This window comes from Microtus pennsylvanicus, chromosome 2 (genome assembly GCF_037038515.1).
Source record: "Microtus pennsylvanicus isolate mMicPen1 chromosome 2, mMicPen1.hap1, whole genome shotgun sequence".
NCBI lineage: Eukaryota > Metazoa > Chordata > Mammalia > Rodentia > Cricetidae > Microtus > Microtus pennsylvanicus.
The window spans coordinates 152,288,161-152,311,591 of NC_134580.1; the positions used below are offsets into that span (position 1 = coordinate 152,288,161).

At 42.7% G+C, this 23,431-nt stretch overlaps 1 protein-coding gene across 2 annotated transcripts in view; it reads right to left on the reverse strand.

Annotated features, from left to right (window-relative positions):
• Tcfl5 (transcription factor like 5) overlaps positions 1 to 23,431 on the reverse strand; it is a 32,328-nt gene that overhangs the window by 1,318 nt on the left and 7,579 nt on the right. The window contains exons 4-5 of one of the 2 annotated variants that reach the window (XM_075963328.1): positions 20,709 to 20,952; positions 17,530 to 17,671 (exon numbers count right to left, since the gene is read on the reverse strand). In XM_075963328.1, coding sequence (XP_075819443.1) covers positions 17,530 to 17,671; positions 20,709 to 20,952 — 386 coding nt within the window. Of the gene's footprint in view, positions 1 to 17,529; positions 17,672 to 20,708; positions 20,956 to 23,431 lie in introns of both variants that reach the window. The other variant, XM_075963327.1, reaches the window with a different exon arrangement.

Below are 23,431 nucleotides of genomic sequence, written 5' to 3' on the forward strand. Positions count from 1 at the left end.
AGTAAGTTTCCATCTTTGAGTTTGATCTATTCAGGGACCTCACATTGGGGACTGGCCTATCTCACTCAGCTTGTCAAGGAGTGTCCATATAGCAGGTGCCAGAATGCTGAACACTGCTATGTGTGTCCACAAAACATTCTGCTTGTCCACTCTCTGCTGATGAGCACTGGGACTGCTCAGCCAAATGTCAGTTTGATTCTAGTTTTGTGGAACTGCTGGGTCATATGGTAATTCTGGGAATGTTCTGAGAACTACCGTACTGTTCTCCAGGGGCTACACCACTTCACATTTCACCATCAGGGCACAAACAAGTGTTAAAATTTCTCCAAATCTTTCCTAACTCTGGCTATTTTCATTTTTTGTTTTGTTTTCCTGATTGATATTGAAGTGGTACCTCACTGTTCTGTTTTTGTTTTGCAGCACTGGAAAACAAACCAAAGACCTTGCAAGTACTCATCCCAGGAGGGTGATGTCCTAGAACCCTGTGCAGAAAGCCAAGGGATGTCTTGAGGGCCCACATGGGCCCATCTTTGGCTGAGCACTATGGGAGTGGCAACTAAATGCTTCTGGGAGACCTGAGAGGGTACTCATGCCCTGGGAGCAATCCCCAGCATACACTGGGCACTTGAGGGGGAAAGGCAGGAAGACCAGAAGTTCAAGGTCAACCTGAGCTACACAGAGTCTGAGGCCAGCCTGGGCTACCTACATGAGCTATGAGGACTTGTTGCCTAATCCTAATACAAAGAAAAAATGCTTTAAATGCACTCATTAGGAAGAGACTGAGAGACATAAAATTTTAATTTGAGGACAGAGGAAGGATGGGTATTCAATTAATAAAAAGCAAACATGACCAAAAAATACTAATGCATACAGAATAATCAAGGAAGCTGGAGCATGGTCCTCAACAAGGAGGGGCCCAGAATAGGCAAGGAAAACATAGAGCAGAACAAGGAATACAGTTATTTTGTGCAAGACATTTTATTTTTAGAACAGAGCATTGCACAGTTTTGGCCACTCAGTGACACACAAGTCATAGGTACTTGCTGGGTGGCTGACAGGTACTTCTGGTGGCATGTTCTAAAGACGGAAGAACCTCTACAACAGCAGCTTCCCTGGAATCTGGGAGTATTTGAGAGGTGTGACTCTATCTCTTGGCTTCCTACTGCTCCACCTGTGCCAACCATGCTCTCATGAGGACATTTAGAAACTTGCAGTCATCAAGCTACAAGTTCCAACCCTGAGGCCCCTGAACAGGCTATGCTGTAGCAAATGGACCTATATCAGCCTCAGCAAAACCTCTAGCTGTTGGGTTCGTCATCCACACTGCAGAGCCCATCCAGGGCTAGTGGCAGTCTTCTCTGGGAAGCTGTGTTTACTGCCTGCTGTATCAGCTCCACATTGAACCCCAGTGTCAGGTGAAGTCAGTGGTAGAGAGGATTCAGCTTCCCAGGGCACCAGGCAGATCCACCCCACAGGCTGCATGAATGACACCTACCTGGTATGGGCTGTACTTGGACGAGAGCATAAAGGATGCAGTTTAATGGATCACATTCTCCATCATGTACAATACAGCTTCTGGTTTATGCATATCAGCATGGGACACTGCAGTACTGGTAGGCCAAGGGCTGCAGTTATCAGTGGCAGGCACAGATCCCCAAGAGTTTTGCCATGAACCTCTGCACGGAAGATGGTACTCAAAATGACTGAGCACAGTCTCTGCAAGGGGCATCTTCTCTACCCTGAGAGCAAAAGGCTGAGTCTACGTTAGAAAGGATGATGGAGGGTTCTGGACTCAGGAAGGTGCACCACTGTCTAGGTTAGAAAGGATGGTGGAGGGTTCTGGACTCAGGAAAGGCACACCACTGTCTATGTTAGAAAGGATGATGGAGGGTTCTGGACTCAGGAAAGGCACACCACTGTCTATGTTAGAAAGGATGATGGAGGGTTCTGGACTCAGGAAAGGCACACCACTGTCTATGTTAGAAAGGCTGATGGAGGGTTCTGGACTCAGGAAAGGCACACCACTGTCTATGTTAGAAAGGCTGATGGATGGTTCTGGACTCAGGAAAGGCACACCACTGTCTATGTTAGAAAGGCTGATGGAGGGTTCTGGACTCAGGAAGGTGCACCACTGTCTATGTTAGAAAGGATGATGGATGGTTCTGGACTCAGGAAGGTACACCACTGTTTAAGATAGAAAGGCTGATGGAGGGTTCTGGACTCAGGAAGGCACACCACTGTCTAAACAGTGAACACTGCATATCAAAGGGCAGATACTTCACCTGCCTCAGCTGCTTAGCTGTAGGCTCCCACACTGAGCCAGGGGATCCCCATAATTAAGAAGCTGAAAAAAAAGACTCAGAGGAGTGGACCCCCAGGAGGGTGATGTCCTAGAAGCCAGTGTAGAAAGCCAAGGGATTTTTCCAGGGCCCCCCAAACCCCTCTCTGGCTGAACACTGTGGGGGCAGCAATTAAAGGCTTCTGGAAGGAGACCTGAGAGAAGGGTGGACTTTAGAGAATCATATGGTCTCTGAGCTAGCAATAAGGAAGACAAATAATAGGGCAGTGCTAGCAGGGGACACCAGAAGGAATAACAGCAGTTTTCATTAAATTGGGGGAGAAGGCCTGGGGCTGAGACCTATGTGTCCAGGATAGGGTCTGGGAGTACTCAAGTGAAGGTAGGACTTCATAGCAAAGAGGACCCCTCCCTTGGTAACAAGAGGAAGGCAAAGCAGATGAGCATGGGATGGCAGTGGGGCTCAGCAGCCTTGAGCACCTTGCTGAAATCCACAGCCACGAATCCCTAATAGCCTTTCACACCATAATGAAATGCTACCAGTGACCCTGGACTGGATTCCAACCAGGGAAATAGCTGTGGAGATGGGCATTACTGGGAGGAGAAAAATGTAGACATTAATTGTTCTAGGTAACAGTGCCCACCAATGTTTCACACGCTAATCTTGACGTGTTTTGCTTATCTAAGACAATGCACAAAAAAGCAAACACTGGAGAACTAAGGTATAAAATGGCATCTGTAATTCACTACCAAATCATTCAGACATAAGCAACCTGGGACACTGAGCAAGTCCAGATTGGTTCTTATGATATCTATGTCTGAAATTACTTTACAATTAAAAAATCATCACCAATAACCCAAATCAAGAAGGGGACATTCCACAGACCACTGGCCAGATCTCTTCAAACCTCAATGCTACTATAAATGGGGGGTGGGGTGGGATTTGGTCTGAAGGGCAAGGCAGAATCAAACATGACCAATCAAAAGTTATGAGCCATGGCTGGATAGTGAGGTGAGAGGGAGAAACAGGATGAACAAAACAAAAACTCCAAGTCAGGTGATGATAATATGCAACATGAAACCCAGCACTTGGGAGGCAGAGGCAGGCAATCTCTGAGTGTGAAGTAAGCCTGATCTACAGAGTAAGTTCCAGGACAGCCAGGGCTACACAGAGAAACCCTGTCTTGAAAAACTTAAAAGAATCCTCACAGAAATTTAAGACACTGCCACCAGCTTTGTGGGGATGACATGGGTAGAGATCAGTCTTTTGGAGCCTGTATAGAAATCTTTCTAGATGCTCTCTTTTCCATCTTCCTCTCGGAGAGGCAGCTTCGCTTCTGCCTCTCTCCCCCCTTCTCCGCTCCCCCCTTCTCTCTCTCTCTCTCTCTCTCTCTCTCTCTCTCTCTCTCTCTCTCTCTCTCCTTCCTTCACCCTTCCTCCTCCATAACCCCCTGAATAAATATTCAACCTCACCCTGAAAAAAAAAAAAAAGGAAACAAATCTTTCTAGAGGAAGATACAAACCTGTAATTGTCTCTGGGGGGTGGGGGGGCTCAGTGGTTAAAAGCACTGGCTGTTCTTCCAGGACCCAGGTTCAATTCCCAGCACCAATATTGCTGTTCCCAAACATATTAACTCCAGTCCCAGGGGATCCAATGCTCTCTCTTGGCCTCCATGGGCACCACGCTCACACATGGTTCACAGACATACATAGAGGCAAAACACTCCTACATATAAAATGTAAAATGTTTTTAATTAAATATGTGCATGGATGAAGTACTAGCATATCAGCTGAGAGGTTAGGTGATGGCCACACATGTATTCCTGGTTCTACACATCTGGCTAGAACACTGCTATGTAATGGTCATCTACCTATATCATATCCTCTTCTGCCAATACCGCTGCATCTCCATCAGGGGCTGGCCAGACCCGAGAGCTCAGCATGCCCAGCTAAACCTTCCCACTGTGCCCCACACTCAGTACACCACAGCAATTGAATTGGGGCCATTCCCTCCACTACCTTCTGACTGAGTCTGTTTCCAGGGCTATAGCTGCAGCCTTCTCAATAGCAAGTAACGAATATAAAATGTGCTCTGACCATGTATCTCCCAGCCAAAGTCCATTCAGGGGTTCTGATTCTTAGGAAGGTCCCATAACTACTGCACTCTGGGCAGACAATCATGTGTCTCCTCCAGCCCCAGCAGTGAGGCTGCGGATACTGCTCGCCTCAGTCATGATATGTGTGTGGCACCTCCACTTGACAATCTGTGGAACTGCAGCTCCCAGCCTCTACATTCTGACTCAAATCCAAAGCGCCTCTGCAGTCCACTGGCCCTCGAGGGGCTTCTGTCCTACGCAGAATCTGACCTGACTGCCACTCCTTATCTGCTGTTCCCTTTCTCCCTGGGAAGCCTGTCACGTTAGGACAGATCTGAATGAAATTGGGGGGGGGGACACATTTAAAATCTCATTATTGAATCCTAAAGAACAAGAATATACATGCAAATAAGAGGGGGAAAGTTACTATCGAAATAATCAAACCTGAGTATGTTTAGGCCAATGATAGCCCAATAACCTGGCCCAGAAATCATTTATAAATTCAGTGAGACAGAATTTCAAAAATAGCCTAGAAATGTAATAGTCTCTCCAGGGAAAAGGACATCAATTGGTTATCCAATACCAAATGGCCAGCCCTGAAAACGTATATATAAATAACATTATAAAGATTAAGCAAGTTATATACTTAGAAATGTATATATTATACACACACATGTAACAATTAACAAATAAAAGAGGACATGAATTTGAAAGAGAGCAAAGAGGGGTATATAAGAGGGTTTAGAAGGAAAGGTAAGGGGGAAATGATAACCTCAAAAGGGGGATATTATAACCTCAAAAAAGAAAAAAAAATTTAGTTTTAAAAGTCTCATCTTTTTAGTATATTCTAAAATTTTATTTTAAAAATTTTAAATACTTTTTTGAACTTGCTAATTCACCACGAATAGGTACACAGAGGCAAAGACTAAATCTTTTTAACAAATAGTAAAGCTTTATTTTAAGACAGACTAGTGGTCTATTCTAGCAAACAATGTTACCAATAACCATAATGATCCAATTAGAGTAAACAGCAGCGCTCTAAGTCACTCCAGGTGTACTTAGAAACAGTTCACAATGCTGCGTTACGCCAATGTAAACGCCACTCGGACACAGGTGCTAGAAAGGGACAAGGATAAGCATGGCAAGGTCCAGTCCAGTGTGACTGGGTCCTGGGCAGACACTCACGAAGTCCAGTCCATATGTGACTGGGTCCTGAGCAGGCTCTCACAAGGCCCTTGCCAAGGTTCCAGGTTTGTTGTACCACCTGAACCCATTCCCCAGGACACTCCTGCTGGGCTCCACAGAACATGGGTCCAAAATCAGTACCCAGGTGTGACAGCTTCTTTTTTTTTTTAAGATTTATTTATTTATTATGTATACAGTGTTCTGCCTGCAGGCCAGAAGAGGGCACCAGGTCTCATTACAGATATCTGGTTGCTGAGAACTGAACTCAGAATTGAGCAGCCAGTGCTCTTAACCGCTGAGCCATCTCTCCAGATCCTGTGGTTATTCTTGATTGTCAACTTGACTACACTTGTAATTAACTAAATCCAAGCAGCTGGGTACACGTGTGAAGGTTTTTCCCTTAAATCATTCAATATTGGAAGACCCACTTTTAATCTGGATCTTTTGTGGGGAGAAGGTACACCTTTAACCTAGACCACACCTCTGCTGGCAGCCTATACAAAGGACACTGAAGAAGGAAGCTTCATCTCTTCGCCTGCTGGCTCTTACCCTTGCTGACAAGTCCATTTTTCATGGGCATTACAGCCTACTTGTTGGGGACTTCAGTGTGTACTGGAGACCAGCTGAGACCTCATGGACTGAACGACTACTGGATTCTTGGACCTTATGCTGGTAGACAGCTATTGCTGGACTAGCTGAACCACAGACGGTAGGCCATTCTAATACATCCCCCTTTATAGCTTTAGAATATGTGTGTGTGTGTGTGTGTGTGTGTGTGTGTGTGTGTGTGTGTGTGTGTGTGTGTGTGTGTGTGTGTGTGTGTGTAGACTCATTCTATCAGGTCTGTTGTAGGGATAAGTCCCGCCCCTTAGGGGGCGTGTTCGCCTCGGGCTAATGTTGGCCTATAAATTTGGCAAGCGTGCGCCCAGCTGTCCCTTTTCTGCTTTCCTGGTCTCGCAGGAACAGTGGTTCTGTAAGTCTATTTTGCCATTAAAGCTATATTATATTGTTACAATCTGTCTGCATTTGTTTACGCAGTTACATTTCGGCGTCCAACGTGGGCTATTCTGCCCCCGACTCAAGCGGGTAGCCCGCTAGCTAACACAGCACCCTCCCAGGTGCTGTTTTTTAGTTCGTGACTCCGGCCCCAGTGCCAAGTCCGAGACATACTCGGCCACACAGGCCCATTCTGCCTGCCTTGGCTAAGTTTGCAGCGGAACCCCACTGCCTGAATTAGCAGAAGCTCAAGTACCTGCGGTTTTGTAACAAAAGCTGCCACAGCGGCAGATTTGGTCTGATACAAAGTGACTTGGCCGGGCAGTGGTAGCACACGCCTTTGATACCAGCACTTGGGAGGCAAAGGCAGGCGGATCTCTGTGAGTTTGAGGCCGGCCAGGCAGTGGTAGCACACACCTTTAATCCCAGCACTTGGGAAGCAGAGGCAGGCGGATCTCTGTGAGTTTGAGGCCGGCCAGGCGGTGGTAGCACAAGCCTTTAATCCCAGCACTTGGGAGGCAGAGACAGGAGGATCTCTGTGAGTTCGAGGCCAGACTGGTCTACAAGAGCTAGTTCCAGGATAGGCTCCAAAAACATAGAGACCATCACTGGCAGGAACCGATCATTGCAGGTAATATTTTTTTTCTTTTATAAATAAAATGTCTGAACACATTAGTATTCAAGAATTTAACAGTTTTTTTAATTGTACCATGTGGGAGATTTTACAAAAGGTGTCTATCACCCCACATCTATGGATCCTTCTGGGATTCGTAGCTTTCATTGCCACTAAATGGTTTGATAATAGAAATATGATAAAGTCTTTACGAGACAAATCCAGGATTCTTAAGGCAGAGATTGAACGCTTAAAAACAATTGAGAATCAGTTTGAAGTTCTCCAGGCTGATAACAATCTTCTCAAGAATCAGTTTGAAGTTCTCCAGGCTGATGTTAAGGAAAAATTCATTACTATGGAAGAGGGAACAGCTGATTTGGATTGTAAGCTTCAGTCCCTTTCTGTAGGAAATGAAACATTAACTGAGAGAATCAAAACTGCTGAATGTGACAATCGGATTTTGTCTAAAGCTTATGACAGATTGACGGAAAGATTGTCAATACAAGAAGGCATGGTTTATGCCATAAAAATTATGTCCAAAGATGAGATGTTATCTCTAACGGACAAACTTCATACTTTAGAATCCTCAGTGAAGGCTTTGGAACATAATTCTGGACAGGAGATTCAGACATTGCAGAAGGCAATGGTGAATAGAATTGAAAAGATTGAGGAATTTCTAAATTCTGATGAAGAAGAGCAAAGGGTAGAAAGGCAAATTTTAACTACATCTGTGGGTAAATCTCTCCGGGACAATTTCCACAAAGCTCTACCTACAGCTCTACCTGCCTTTCCGGTAATAACAACAGAGACAGTGATTGGTTCCAGAAACCCTAGGGTCATCAAGGAGGATACATGGGAGCCTGTCCGTATGAATGACCTCAAGGAAATTAAACAGGCTGTCATGACTTTTGGGATGCAAGCCTCTTTTGTTAAAGAGATGCTAAGATCTTGGGCCACGACAAGCAGAGCAACCCCCTCGGACTGGCTCCAGCTGAGCTCTGCGGTACTTGAGAGTGGACCGCAATTGAAATGGAAATGCTTATTCAGGCAAGAGGCTAGACTCTTAGAACAGCAGGAAAAAGCGAAGGGAATTGACATTTCCCTAGATAAAATTCTAGGTGAAGGGCTCTTTTCCGACCCTCAGGAACAAGCTAATTTGGATGAAAACACACTCTCCATGTGTACTACAGCAGCCTTAAGGGCTTGGGACAGGGTACAAGACCCAGGACAGAGAATGGAATCATTTGTCAGAGTTAAACAGGATCAGAGAGAACCCTTTAGTGACTTTTTACAAAGATTAACTAAGGCTGTACAAATAGGGATATCTGACCCGGAAGCAAGACGTATAATGATTGAGTCTTTGGCTTATGAAAATGCAAATGTGGAATGCAAAAGGATTTTGGGGCCTTTAAAGCTCAGATCAGCGCCCTTGGAAGAATGGGTCTTGCATACACTCAATGTTGATACATTTGATTATGGCACTGAAGCATGGGTAGAAGAAGCAATTTCCAATGGTAAAAGGAGACACCAGAATACCAAATGTTTTAATTGTGGCAAAATGGGTCATATGAAAAGGAATTGTAGACAACGGATTTTCAGAAATAATAATAATGCATCTTTCAGAAATAATAATAATAATGCATCTTCTAGAAATAACAGGAATAGGAGGACTCAGCCTTCAGATTTATGTAGAAGATGTGGAAAAGGCAGACATTGGACGAATGAATGCAGGTCTACAAGAGATAGACAAGGCAACCTGATACAGTCGGGAAACATGAGAGGGGGGGCCTCACAGGCCCCCATGGCAAACATGGTTCAGTCATTTCCAGTTTCTGCAGAGAACGTGCCTCATCAGGACAATTAGGAAGCCCCATGCCTACTGTTATAAGCAATAATGATCAGAAAGATAAGTTACGTGTGTTTTGGCAAACTTCTATAAATGATCAAAGACCTAAACTGAGAGTGTGTGTAAATGGCATTTTTATTACTGGCCTGCTGGACACAGGTGCTGATGTAAGTATCATTACCCCAGAATCTTGGCATCCATATTGGCCTCTTCAGAATGTAAATGTTCAGCTCCTGGGAATTGGAACCCTATCTCGAGTAAGGCAGAGCATGAGATGGGTTGAATGTATAGGGCCAGAGGGACAAATAGGAAAATTAAAGCCATATGTAGCCAATATCACAATGAATTTATGGGGTCGTGTCCTATTACAACAATGGAATACCAAAATTAACATTCCTGCTACTTCTAGAGCCTATATTTCTGAGAATAATATTAAAAGATATTACAAACGGAGAAAACCGGCCATTCGGGCTGTGCAAGAACAAGCAATTGATGTCCCTTCAGAGATACCAACAGCCTTGCCTCTAAAATGGTTGACTGAGAAACCAATATGGACAAAGCAATGGTCTTTAGCTGAGGAAAAGTTACAGGCTTTAGAACAGCTGGTACAAGAACAATTAGATGCTGGACATATAGAAGAATCTACCAGCCCTTGGAATTCTCCTGTATTTGTGGTTAAGAAAAAATCAGGTAAATGGAGAATGGTGACAGATTTCAGGGCCATCAACAAGGTTATTCAACCTATGGGCCCTCTGCAATCTGGAATTCCTTTGCCCTCTTTATTACCAAAAGGATGGCCTCTCATAGTTATTGATTTAAAGGATTGTTTTTTCACTATACCTTTGCAAAAAGAAGATAGAGAAAAATTTGCCTTCAGAGTGCCTACTTATAACAATTCTCAACCTTCGAGGAGGTACCACTGGACCGTCTTCCCCCAGAGTATGTTAAATAGCCCCTCCCTCTGCCAATATTTTGTGAACCAACCATTGCAAATAATACGCAAGAAATTTCCCAAATCTATAGTATACCATTACATGGACGACATTTTGTTATCCGATTCAAACATGGATACCTTGAACAGACTGTTTGAAGAAATAAAGAAACTTTTACCTAAATGGGGATTGCAAATCGCTCCTGAAAAGATTCAGAAGGGAGATTCTGTTAATTATTTAGGTTATAAAATAGGTTTGCAAAAAATTAAGACACAAAAAGCACAAATTAGGAGAGATCACCTACGGACTCTTAATGACTTTCAAAGACTGTTAGGAGACATTTCCAGTCTACGACCAGCTATTGGAATAACACCTGATCTAATAATTCATTTGAACCTAACCTTGGATGGTGATAAAGATTTAAACAGTCCCAGAGAATTAACAGCTGAAGCAGAAAAGGAACTGACAATGATTGAGGAAAAATTACAACAGGCACATGTGGACAGGGTGAATCCAGAGCTCGATTGTATTCTCGTCATACTACCATCAAAAATTTCTCCTACAGGAATTTTAATGCAGAGAGATGATACTATTTTGGAATGGATCTTTTTACCACATAAACCAAGTAAGAAACTGAAAACTTATGTGGAGAAAGTCTCTGAGTTAATTATAAAAGGCAAGCTGAGACTTCGTCAACTAGCAGGCATAGACCCAGCAGAAAGTATAGTGCCTTTCACTGCTGATGAACTAAAGAAATTATGGGAAGATAATGAACCATGGCAAAGAGCTTGTGCTAATTTTTTGGGAGACATTAATAACAACTATCCAAAAAGCAAGAGGCTTAACTTCATGAAGAGAACTTCTTGGATCCTTCCTCGAATCGTCCGTGATGCTCCAATAACTGGAGCCCGTACATTCTATACTGATGCCAATAAATCAGGGAAGGCAGGTTACAAATCAGAAGACTTGGGTAAGGTGGAACAAAGTCCGTATAATTCTGTCCAGAAGGCGGAACTATATGCCATTCTTATGGTGCTAAGGGATTTTAAAGAACCTATTAATATAGTCATTGATTCACAATACGCAGAAAGAGTTATTTTACATATTGAAACTGCTGAATTTATACCTGATGATACAGAACTAACCTCATTGTTTCTCCAGGTTCAAGATTTGATCAGGAACAGGCTTTGCCCTATGTACATAACACACATCCGATCCCATACGGGTCTGCCAGGTCCTCTAGCACAAGGTAATGCAGAAATTGATCAATTATTGATTGGCAGTGTGCTACAAGCCTCTGAATTTCATAAAAAACATCATGTTAATAGCAAAGGTTTGAAGAAAGAATTTTCAATTACATGGCAACAAGCTAAGGGGATTGTAAAGAAATGCCCTACTTGCTCTTTCTATAACCAAACGCCACTGCCTGCAGGGGCTAATCCAAAGGGCACCCAAAGGAATGAAATCTGGCAGATGGATGTGTTCCACTTTGCAGAATTTGGAAAATTAAAATATGTTCATCACACCATTGACACTTATTCAGGCTTTCAGTGGGCAACTGCTTTAAGTTCAGAAAAAGCTGATTCAGTAATCACTCATTTATTAGAAGTCATGGCTATCATGGGTATACCTACACAAATAAAGACGGATAATGGTCCTGCTTATGTCTCTAGGAAAATGAAACGGTTTTTTGATTATTATAATATCAAGCATGTTACAGGTATACCATACAATCCTACAGGTCAAGCAGTCATAGAAAGATCAAATCGAACTATAAAGGATATGTTGAACAAACAGAAAGGGGTGGAAAACACCCCCAGAAATAGGTTACATAATGCTTTGTTAACCTTGAATTTTCTCAACGCTAATGAGAAGGGAACAACGGCTGCAGAAAGACATTGGATAATGGAAAAGTCTACTGAACTAAATCAACCAGTTTATTTCAAGGATGTGCTGACCTCACAATGGAAGCTAGGAGATGTGCTACGTTGGGGAAGGGGTTTTGCTCTTATCTCCACAGGTGAGGAAAGATTGTGGATACCATCAAAATTAATAAAGGTTCGGTTTGAAGAAGAGAAGCCACTTGGAAAAGATAAATAACAATTCTTTCATAAGGATGGCGAACATACTGATGGTAAGAAATACAGATAGGTTGGAGGCAGGGTTCTTTTCTTATCTCCACAGGAAAATACTCATCTTCAAAGAAATTGAGGGACCCTGAATATTTAATTACTGATGGATGGACACATTTTGTAAGTATTAATTTATATATATATGTCTTATTAAACATTTTATATAGAGCTGGTTTTGAAGTTAGACTCTGGCTCAGTCCCTCTCCAATCCCAAGCCTGTTAGTAAGAGAAAAACCCAGAGTTTCTGGAGTTTCTGTCTCATGTCAAGAGCCATGATATGGGACAGAAAGAAATATGAGTTCAGAAAACATCTTTGCTTTTCTTCATATCTATCATCCTTTTCATTGAATATATCTATCATGCCTTTCATTGAATATATATATGTATGTCTATATATGTCTATATGATTAATGTTTAAGTTTTTCACAATGAACAATGAGTTTTTCCTGAAGTAACATTTGAAGTTTCCAGGAAGAAGATGGGGCCCCACAACAACAACTCTACCTGGTTGATATGACGTCATGATACTGACAGCGCTACTACAAGACCTGTTTTGGATACCAGCTGCACAAGACGATCCCAACTTGGTTAGCTGAAATGGTGCACATCTTGTACAACATTCTGGCCAGACCTCCACAAAATACTCAGAGACTATTTGCAATTTTAAAAGACATTGATCTTGAAATTTAACCATCTGAAATGGTGCACATCTTGTACAACATTCTGGCCAGACCTCCACAAAATACTCAGAGACTATTTGCAATTTTAAAAGACATTGATCTTGAAATTTAACCATCATTTTACTTTCACAGAATCCCCCAGAAAGAACATCGCCCCCATGACAGCTGGAAGTAATTCTAGAGGACGACGTGCCCTCTCCCAGTAAAGTTTACCCCTAGGTTTAGGGACATCATTTAGGGTTTGGGAGGTTGGGGGAGGAATTTTATAAGCTCAGGGATCATTTTGGAAAAAAAAAAAAGAGGGAATGATGGGATAATAGATTTATAATTGTGAGTTACTGCTTTTAGACAAATATATTGGTATCGATTCTTGTATATTATACAAAGTTAAATTATATTGACTATTGTATGCATGCATGTTTCTATGTCTGTTTAAAACCTTTTTATGTATTGACATATATTGTATTGATATATATATTGTATATTTACCATATTGCAGTGTACATTTCTACCTCTGATTAAGATACTTATATAATGTTTGTGTATTGATATATATTTGCCATATTGCAATGTATATTTGTACAGTGTTTATATTTGGAGGTCATTATCCTCATTTGTTACACAGTTGTTTATTGTCTTAGTCTTTAAGTTAGATAGATATTGAGAATTATATAGATAAATAGCCATCTAAGTTTGTCATTTATAATTAGACTAATCAGGTTCTCTAGATATATAGAGATTATACTCAGTATAGATAGATAATCTTCGACCTCTTCAAAGAACTGTAGAAAATGGCCTTTAATTTAACTCAGAGTTTCGTGATAGTGAGACACAATTGCTCCTGGCAACACCGCTCTATTCCCGAGAGAATGTTGAGCACCAAAGACACTCCATCTGGAGCCTTTCTATTTGGCAGAACTGGCCTTTGGGCAAAGAAATGCCCATACCTCAACCACTGACAGAGATACAGAGCGTGCATCAATGGATAAAACAGGACTGTCATATCCTGCCAAGACAGGGTAAGATAGTTTTGAAAAGTTCCTTGCCTTTAATAATGGTATGTCAGTTATGTTAGGCCTTAGCCAAAGTTGGTTGACTCAACATTGCAAACGAGACTTTGGGTGATTGCCCAGGTAGTCAGTTGTCTCTGTCAATTGTTGCACATTTTGGATATATCTCGTTTGTTGAGTAGTGTTTATTCCCTTCTCAGATCTTTGACGGAGTTGAAGATTATATAATTGTAGTTACTCTCTACATTATTTGGACTCCTTGAGATAGAATGTTTAGCAAAGCTTTTGTTCTCAATATTGTTTGTTATATTTATTATTTGTTGTTATTGTATATAGTTGTATTTGGTTTAGTTCTGTCTTATTTAGACAAAAAGGGGAGATGTAGGGGTAAGTCCCGCCCCTTAGGGGGCGTGTTCGCCTCGGGCTAATTTTGGCCTATAAATTTGGCAAGCATGTGCCCAGCCGTCCCTTTTCTGCTTTCCTGGTCTCCACGGGAACGGTGGTTCTGTAAGTCTATTTTGCCATTAAAGCTATATTATATTGTTACAATCTGTCTGCATTCGTTTACGCCGTTACAGTCTGTGCCTCTAGAAAGCCCTATTACAGATTTTGATGTCAAGAGTGGTTCTAGAGCAACAGAAGTATAAGGATGAATTTTTAAGTATCTGGAAATCTGGAATATGTTTTCCAATTTGTCAACACCTACGGTTACTGAAGTCTCTCCAGATACTTAAGCCTCTTCTGGAAATTTGGAGAGTACTGAAAGCCCATCGTGTGACTTATTTTGTAAACTTAAGGAGACAAATGTATTTGATTACCCTGATTCACCAACTGGGAGAGGTAAAAGATTTGTGGAAAATAAGGAAAATGATGATGGTGGTTAGTTGTTCCTAGCATCTCTGGATAAACTGACGAAGAAAAAGAATGAGCTCTGTAACAAAATTAGCCAACTGCTAGCATCTCAGAATACGGTGAGAGACAAGGAACTCAGCGAGAGAACTGACCTGCTCCAGACGTGCATATGCCTACAGGTTTCTAAGGAGCCCAGAAGGGAATCTTCTCTAGCAGTCACAGAACTTAAGATGTGGCTGAATTTCAGAGAAAATCAAATCCCAGCCTCAGACAGCGTCGGTGTTTAGAGGGCATTAAGTGGTAAAGAATGGAATCCTGTAACCTGGAATGGGATTGGTGGGGGAGAACTCTGAGCCTTCAGGTTCTCAAGGGTTTATCTCATTTGAGGAAGTAGTTTCTCCACCCTCTGCAGAAGATGAACATACACCCCCACCCCGAGACATACTGCCTTTTCCACCTTTGACTAAGGAAATTAATCCTTCATCGTCTGTTAAACCAGCAGTAACTTTTTCTGAAGGAAATGCCAGGCAAGATAATGATGTCATCCAGGGCCCACCAATGGGTGCCTCTAGATTTATAACCAGACTGAAGGCTAAAGGCCCTAAGTGGGGAGGTAGAGAGGGTAGCCCATGAGAAGGTACACTAGACGACTAAAGAGCTTCCTACTAGTGAGTTTCCTACTTCATTCAAGCAGAAGTCTGGGGATATCTGGGGATATGGGGAAATGGATTCTTAGGGTGTGGTATAATGGTGGAAGGAACGTGAAACTGAATCAGGCTGAGTTGATATGGGCCCTCTGAGTGAAGAGTTTAGGTCTAATAGGGAAGCTCACACAATTGAAAAAAAAAAGGTGTTGGGTGGTGGTGGCACATGCCTTTAATCCCAGCACTTGGAAAGCAGAGGCAGGTGGATCGCTATGAGTTCAAAACCAACCTAGTCTACATAGGGAGTTCCAGGACAGGCTTCAAAGCTACACAGAGAAACCCTGTCTTGAAAAACCAAGAGAATATCAGTTGCTATCATATTTGAGATATTAAAAGATGTCCCTCAAGAAACATTGCCACCTATCTAAATTTATAATGCATTTGTGGTTATATGAGGATAAATTGTATCAGGCTAGGCATAATTATGACCTGGTTAAATATATGATGCACTTGCAATTATACTTGGGAATAGTTATATCACGTTAGGTCTAAGTATGACCTGGTTGTTTTCATTTGGAAATTAAGCATGACACGAGATATGGTTGTGTGACAAGCTGACAAGAGGAGGATCTGTGATGGCTGTTCTTGGTTGTCAACCTGACTATATCTGGAATCAACTAAAACCCAAGCAGATGGGTACACCTGTGAGGAATTTTTTTTTTTTTAACTAAACCCACTTTGAATCTGAATCTTTGGGAAGATCCACCTTCAATGTGGGTCACACTGCCTGCTGGCACTCTACAGCAAGAAGATAAAAGAAGAAAGTGTGCTTTCTTTGCCTGCTTGCTGTTGCTGGCAATTCCATTTCCTCTTTGACGTTAGAGTCTATTTCTTCAGGAGTCCAGCATGTACTGAAGATTCTTGGAAGATTCTGTCTTCCATTGGTAGACAGCTATTATTGGATTAGCTGGACCACAGCCTGTATGGTGGTTTGAAAGAAAATGGCCCCCAAAGGGAGTAGCACTATTAGGAGGTGTGGCCTTGTAGGAGGCAGTGTGTCACTGTGGGAATGGGCTTTGAGGTCTCTTACTCAAGCTTCCCTCAGTATGACAGTCTGTTGATTTTCCTGCTGCCTGCAAGATACGGACTCTCCACTATTCCTCTAGCACCATGTCTACCTGCATGCCGTCATGCTCCCTGCCATGATGAACTGAACCTCTGAAACTCTAAGTAAGTGACCTCAATTAAATGTTTTCCTTATAAGAGTTGTGTGGTCATGGTGTCTCTTCACAGACATAAAAACCCTAAGACAGCCTGTAAGTCATTCTAATAAATCTCCCTTTCATTCTTTCAGTTCTGTTCCTAGAGAGAACCCTAATACACTAGGACTTCACTATCCCTCAAGGACAAAGGCCATACATAGGTGTGACCACCAGAATTCTGAGGTCAAAATCTAGCACAGGAGTCTCCCAAGCCCAGCACAGAACCCACCACAATTGCTCCCTTTCTTCCACCAGTCCATTCCAGGACTAAGACAACTCCCAAACCAAGCGTCAGTCCTTGCAGAACCAAGAGGACTGGCCAGCTACTACAGCCCACGTGTAGGAAGGAAGGAACAAAGTGCCAGCAGTCCCCAAGGAACAGGAAGTGTGTGAGCATCAGAGGCTCAGCCTGCACTGTTTACAACACACAGAAATCTAATAATTTGCCTTTCAACCCACCTGAAGGCGGGAGTCCAGACTACTGATTTGGCATTTATCTACTTCTTGTAGCCCCACCTCCATTGTTGCTATTACTTTAATTTCTTTCAAAGCTTTCATTTTTCTCCCCTCCCCAGGTCTTAACAAACACTAAGCTTGTACCCAACACTGAGCTAATGAGAAGAAAATATCATGTCCTGAATGCCATTCAGACCCAACACAATATACTGAACATAACAAGTACTCAATTTGGTATCTGACAATTGATACTTGACAATCATCCATATTTCATAAACAAATCTGGGCTGTGACTATTACTTTAGTAAGTGACATCAACAGGCAGAACTCCCTTCATACTGGACTTCATATCTGACCTCAGAGTCCAGGATACCCAGAGCAGTCTAAAAAGAAGGGATCAGAGGCAACACTGACAACTGCAACAGAAAATTCTCAAGTTTCTGCCCCCTTTTCAGTCACCACATCAAGAAGATGCCATCTTCACTGAGCACAATTTAGGAACACTGAAGTCTACTTCATGAATACTTACCTTTTTAAGAGAATCCCCATGTCTTTCCTGAATGTACTTCAGGAACGCTGTGGTCCACTGAAGGGTTGTTGCTTTATCTGTCTCTGCATTGCAGAACGGAACTAAAAGATTCAGCTCATCACAGCAAATGCGGATTCTGCGCCTGCAGTCAAAATCCACAGTAATCACCCAGGATGGCTGGTGAAGTACAGGAGCAAGAGTTGCTCATTCAAAGAAAGCGGAATACACAGAGCTGACCCTGAAAGCTAGGAGGTGTGTCCCACCTGGAAGCCTCAGGTAAGCTAGTGGGCACTTTGCCACTGCTGCCCATGGCCACCAGAGAACCTGTAGTGGCCCAGCGGTCTCCAGATCCCTACACCTTCTCTATTTACTTCTCATGGGTCAGCTCTCCATACCAGGGATAGCTGCAAATCCCTGAACTCAAGAACAAAATTTCTGGGTAAGTATTTTTGTTGTTGTTCACTGTTTTCTCTTTTTCCTCCAGTGCTGGGCACTGAACTCCAGAGCCAGCCCCAAACTGTTATTTAGGAATCATGACTTGCTTTCGACACACAGAAATACGTGCTCAGGCACAAGCATAGCTTTCAGACTGAGAGGGGTGTGATGAGACACACCTCTAATAAAGCACCTCAGAGACGGAGGTAGAATTATCATGAATTCGAGGTCAGTCTGGGCTGTGTAATGAGACCCTGTCTCATAAAAACAAACTTGTCCATTTTTAGGGAATTTAGGGCTAGGGCTGGGGATGACGCTCAGAGGTAGAGTGCTTGCCTATTATTCCATCACCAGCACTGAAAAAAAATCTTGAGAGAATTAAGCACACCTGTTTTAAGCTTTACACATTATATCCAGCATAAGCAAAGCCCTCACTGTGCCGACACAAACAGTCTCACGGCACGGCACACTCCACACAGCTTCACACCTACACCTAAAGTCAAGGGGCAGCTAGCGCTTTCTGCATGTGCTCTAATTTCTAGTTGAGAGTCTAAACTTCTTCCCTATCAGCTCAAGTAGTTCTGACTCAAGTCTGTGCTGTAAGGAGCAACCATATCCTATAAGTGAGAAACTCAAGAAGCACAGAATTTATTGGAAGCCATTAAACTAGGAGGTATCGAGAATTCCGGAGAGCAGCAATCCCATCCGTCTAATTAAACACACATCAGGTGAGCAGTACTCATTTACAATTCACAGGAGACTAAACAAGTCCCTCAGGTACACCATGACCTGCGTACAAGTATAAGAAAATGTCTGGGAAACCCTGCCTCAAAAAAAGAGAATGCCTTTAATCCCAGCATTCAGGAGAAACAGGCAGATGTCTGTGAGTTCAAGGCGAGCCTGACCTATACAGCAAGTTCCAGGACAGGCTTCAAAGCTACAGGAAAACCCTGTCTTGAAAAAACCAAAACCAAACGAGAGAGAGAGAGAGAGAGAGAGAGAGAGAGAGAGAGAGAGAGAGAGAGAGAGAGAGAGAGAAAGAATGCTGAATGCAATGGGGCTGGAGAGATGTCTCAGTAGTAAAAAGCATGTTTTTTTTAATGATGTTTTCTTTTCTAAAATTATTTATTTATTATGTATACAACATTCTGGCTGAATGTCTGCCTACAGGCCAGAAGAGGGCACCAGACCTCATTACAGATGGTTGTGAGCCACCATATGGTTGTTGGGAATTGAACTCAGGACCTTGGGAAGAGCAGGCAATGCTCTTAACCTCTGAGCCATCTCTCCAGCACCCCCCAAAAGCAAGTTTTGCTCTTGCAGAAGACCCAAATTCAATAACCAGCACCCACATGGTGGCTCACAACCACCTGTAATTCCAACTCCAGGGATCTTCTGACACAGCAGTCACCAAGCACGCACTTAAGCAACTCATCAACAAAGAACAACACAGCTGGAGAGAAGGCTCAGTGGCTGCTCTTCCAGAGGACAGAGATTCAACTTCCAGCATCCGCATGGTGGCTCACAACCATCTGTAACTCTAGGCTTCGAACCCAATGCCTTCTTCTGGCATCCACAAGCACACAAGTAATGAAAAGACATAATTTTTTTTTTGATAAAATGAAGAAGAAATCCCAGCACTTGGGAAGCAGAGGTAGGCAGATCTCCATGAGTTTGAGGTCAGCCTGGCCTTTTAAAAAAAAAAAAAAAAGGAAGGAAGGTAGATATCTACTTAGTTTTAACACATCCCTCTAAAAAGCAATAAATCACCTTGGCTTATTAAATAATAGAACTTCAATACACAATACTATTTCATTAAATACTATTATTCCTGAGCAGAAAACATACATGTAATACTCATAAATGACCAAATTGATATTACTATTAAATAATGTAATAAAAAGCCAATTTCAATACAGAAAAATTACCCTTTTATACTACCTAGAGGAGCACTTATAAAATCCACAGGCAAACTCATTTCAGTAACAGTTTAACCTCCTCTTTCCCAACATTGCTTTTTTCTTTTTCCTCCCTGTTCTTTTTTTTTTCTCTCTCTCTCTCAAGACTATTCAAGACTAATCTATAATTCACTGTATATCCCAGACTGTCCTCAACTGGAAGCAATCCTCCTACCTCAGCCTCCTGAATACCCCAATCACAAATGTATGCCACTATACCTGGCTTCCCCAAATAAAACAGAAGCCTATGATGTTACCTACTGTGCAGTTAACCTAAAACCCAATACTCTCCTTAAGGACCTGCTGACAAGTGATCTTCTAGTGTCTGGAAACTTGGGCTTGGGGAGATTAGTGAATAATAGCCCACAGAACCTCAACTCTGCAAGCAACACGGCTCACAATGGGAGCCTGGTATTTAGAGTGTGCCTGATAAACAGTCATGTGATGGGCACCAACAGTCTCTGAGCCTCTGATGCGCCCTCCTGTTTGGTGGCACCTTGTTGGTGCCCTGGGAACACAATACTGGAGTCATCAATTAGGAGGTCCTGTGTACCCTTCTGGGAGAAGACACTGGGGATTGTGCTCCCTAGGTCTTCCCACATACCTTGGGTCATTTTGCCTTGTACCCTGCCACTGTAGTCAGTCAGAGCATGAGTCCACCAGAGATCACTGAGTCTTGAGGACTCCTAAGTCTCCAGCTAAAGGGTGAACTATCACACAGAGAGCCAGCACACCTACGACAACTGCATGGGTATGGGTGGAGCCCACGGTCCATCACTCTATTACCTTCTATCTCTTTCCATTCGGTTATGCCTCTCCCGACGCTGAGACCTTCCTCCCTGGGGTCCGCTTTGCGTCTGCTCCCCCAGGTTTGACTGTGAGGACTCAGAAGACTGCCAGGTACCCTGTGAAGCTGTAGAGCCGTCACCCACATTCTGAATCTCTCCGAGGGCTCTTCGCTCCACACTTGTGTCCAACTGGCGGATTCTACTCCGATTCCTCTTATTGATTGCTTGTTTACATAGCGCTTCTTCTTTGCAAAAGAAGAAAAAAAGCCGTCATTTAGTATTTTTATTCTTGTTTTTCAAAACAGGGTTTCTCTGTAGCTTTGGAGCCTGTCCTGGAGCTCACTCTGTAGACCTGGCTAGACTTGAACTCACAGAGATCCACCTGCCTCTGCCTCCCAAGTGCTGGGATTAAGGTGTGAGCCATCACCGCCCGTCTAGTTTTTATTCTTAACTCATTCCCGTTAATGTGGAATATTTTTGTTGGGTGTCTTAACTCACATTGCAGCTGAGGATGTCTGCGAATTTCTGACCCTCCTAGTGCTGGGACTAAGGTGAGCATCACTATGGGTCATTTTTCTTTTCTCTCTTGACTGTGTGCCTGTGCACTCACCCATGCATACGCATGCTTTGCATTTCAATCCAAGCTTCTAACACCATCAAGTAGGAATTAGAGAAACAAGGAGCTATGACGACAGAGACTCTGGGCACTAAGCAGTGAGCTCTAATCCTACAGCACAATTAAATTACCCCCTTCTCACTGGGTGGTTAGTGGTATATGCCTTTAATCCCAGCAGAGACATGTGGATCTCTGAATTCAAGACAAGCCTGGCCTACAGAGTGAGTTCCAGGACAGCCAGGGATACACAGAGAAATCCTGTCCCAAACAACAACAAAAAAGCCAACCCACAAACCAAACTAAACCACCCTACCCCTTCTGAGTGCAACCAACAAGTAGGTCAGCTGCTCCCTCTTTTTCATGGAGCTACAGGGAGCTCAGGGCCTTAAGTCCTTTAGCACCGACCTACACTGAACCTAAACACCCCACACCTCTCTTTTAATCAACAGTTGTTACTATCCATGAATGGAGAAACTAAGACATTGTTTTCTTTTTCTAGAATTTAGGATGAAAATATTTTTTCTTCATGTCCATTCTAATGAGTATAAAATTCTAATATGAAAATTGATACTTTACCACACGTGAGAATAAAACTTAAGTGGTTTAGTTAAATGTTTTCATGTTAAAGTGATTCCACAAAAGCAAAGAAAAAAAATCATAGATTTTGCATTTTATTGTGCACACATTGTACACACAGTACAGAAATACGTCAACTTCAAACAGATAAAAGAGTGGGCCGGTGAAGTGTTCTCCCACTTGTCACAAAAAGTCAACTGTCCTTGACACCAATTCTGGACAATACTTAAGAGAGACAGAGGAAGGAATTCAGAAGTTCTGGTACTTCTTCCTTAGCCTGAGCAGTGGGCACAGGCCATCTTAGTGTCCACCTATATTCACTCACACAGCAAAACTGAGGGCTGACAGGAAGCAGCAGTGTCCATCTCATCCTGCCTCAGCGGCTCCGAAAGCTTTAAGAGCAACAGCAGCAGCAGCAGCTTCCAGCAGTAGTTACAGAAGCTATCATAAGACGCTCCTCTGGAAAAGGGCACCTGTGCCCAGCCAGCATCCACCTCAGCCCCACCTCCATCCAGAGGAGCAATCACCAGAACCTCAGCCCCACCTACGTCTAGAGGAGCAATCACCAGAACCTCAGCCCCACCTACGTCTAGAGGAGCAATCACCAGAACCTCAGCCCCACCTCCACCTGCATCTCAAGGAGCAACCACCAGAGCCTTGGGCCTGTGTGCACCTAGAGAAATGAACGCCAATGGAGCCACAGCCCCCAACAACACCAACTGGAGGAAGAGGGACCTTCTGAAGCACAGGCTTCACCTACACCAACTGGAGCAAGAGATGGGTAGATAACAAGGTAAGAATACACTCAACAACATAAAGAGCAATACGGCACCACCAGACACTAGTGGCTCTACAACAGCAAGACCTGAACACCTCAACACAGAAGACGCAGAAGAAAACAACCTTAAAAATAATTTTATCAGGCTCCAAAACCACAGAGAAACCCTGTCTCGAAAAACCACACAAAAAAAAAAATTATCAAGATGATTAAGGCTTACGGAGAAACTCTGTCTCAAAAATCCAAAAAAAAAAAAAAAAAAAACAAAATAGATGATTTAGGCCCTTAAAGAGGAAATGAAAAATTCCCTTAAAGTATAAGAAAACACAAAAAATTTGGAAGAAATCAACAAATTCCATAAAGAAAATCAAGAAAAAGCAATCAAACAGGTGAAGGAAACAATTAAAGACTTGAAGACTGAAATAGAGGCAATAAAGAAAACACAAACCGAGAGAATTCTGGAAATGGAAAATTGGGGTACGCGATCAGGAACCACCTATGCAAGCATAAACAACAGAATCCAAGAGATAGAAGAGAGAATCATAGGTGTTGAAGATAGAGGAAATAAATTCATCAGTCAAATAAAATGTTAAATCCAACAAATCCTTAACAAAAAATAGTCAGGAAATCTGTGACACCATGACAAGACCAAACCTAAGAATAACAGGACTAGATGAAAGAGAAATCCAACTCAAAGGCACAGAAAATATATTCAACAAAATTATAGAAGAAAACTTTCCCAACCTAAAGA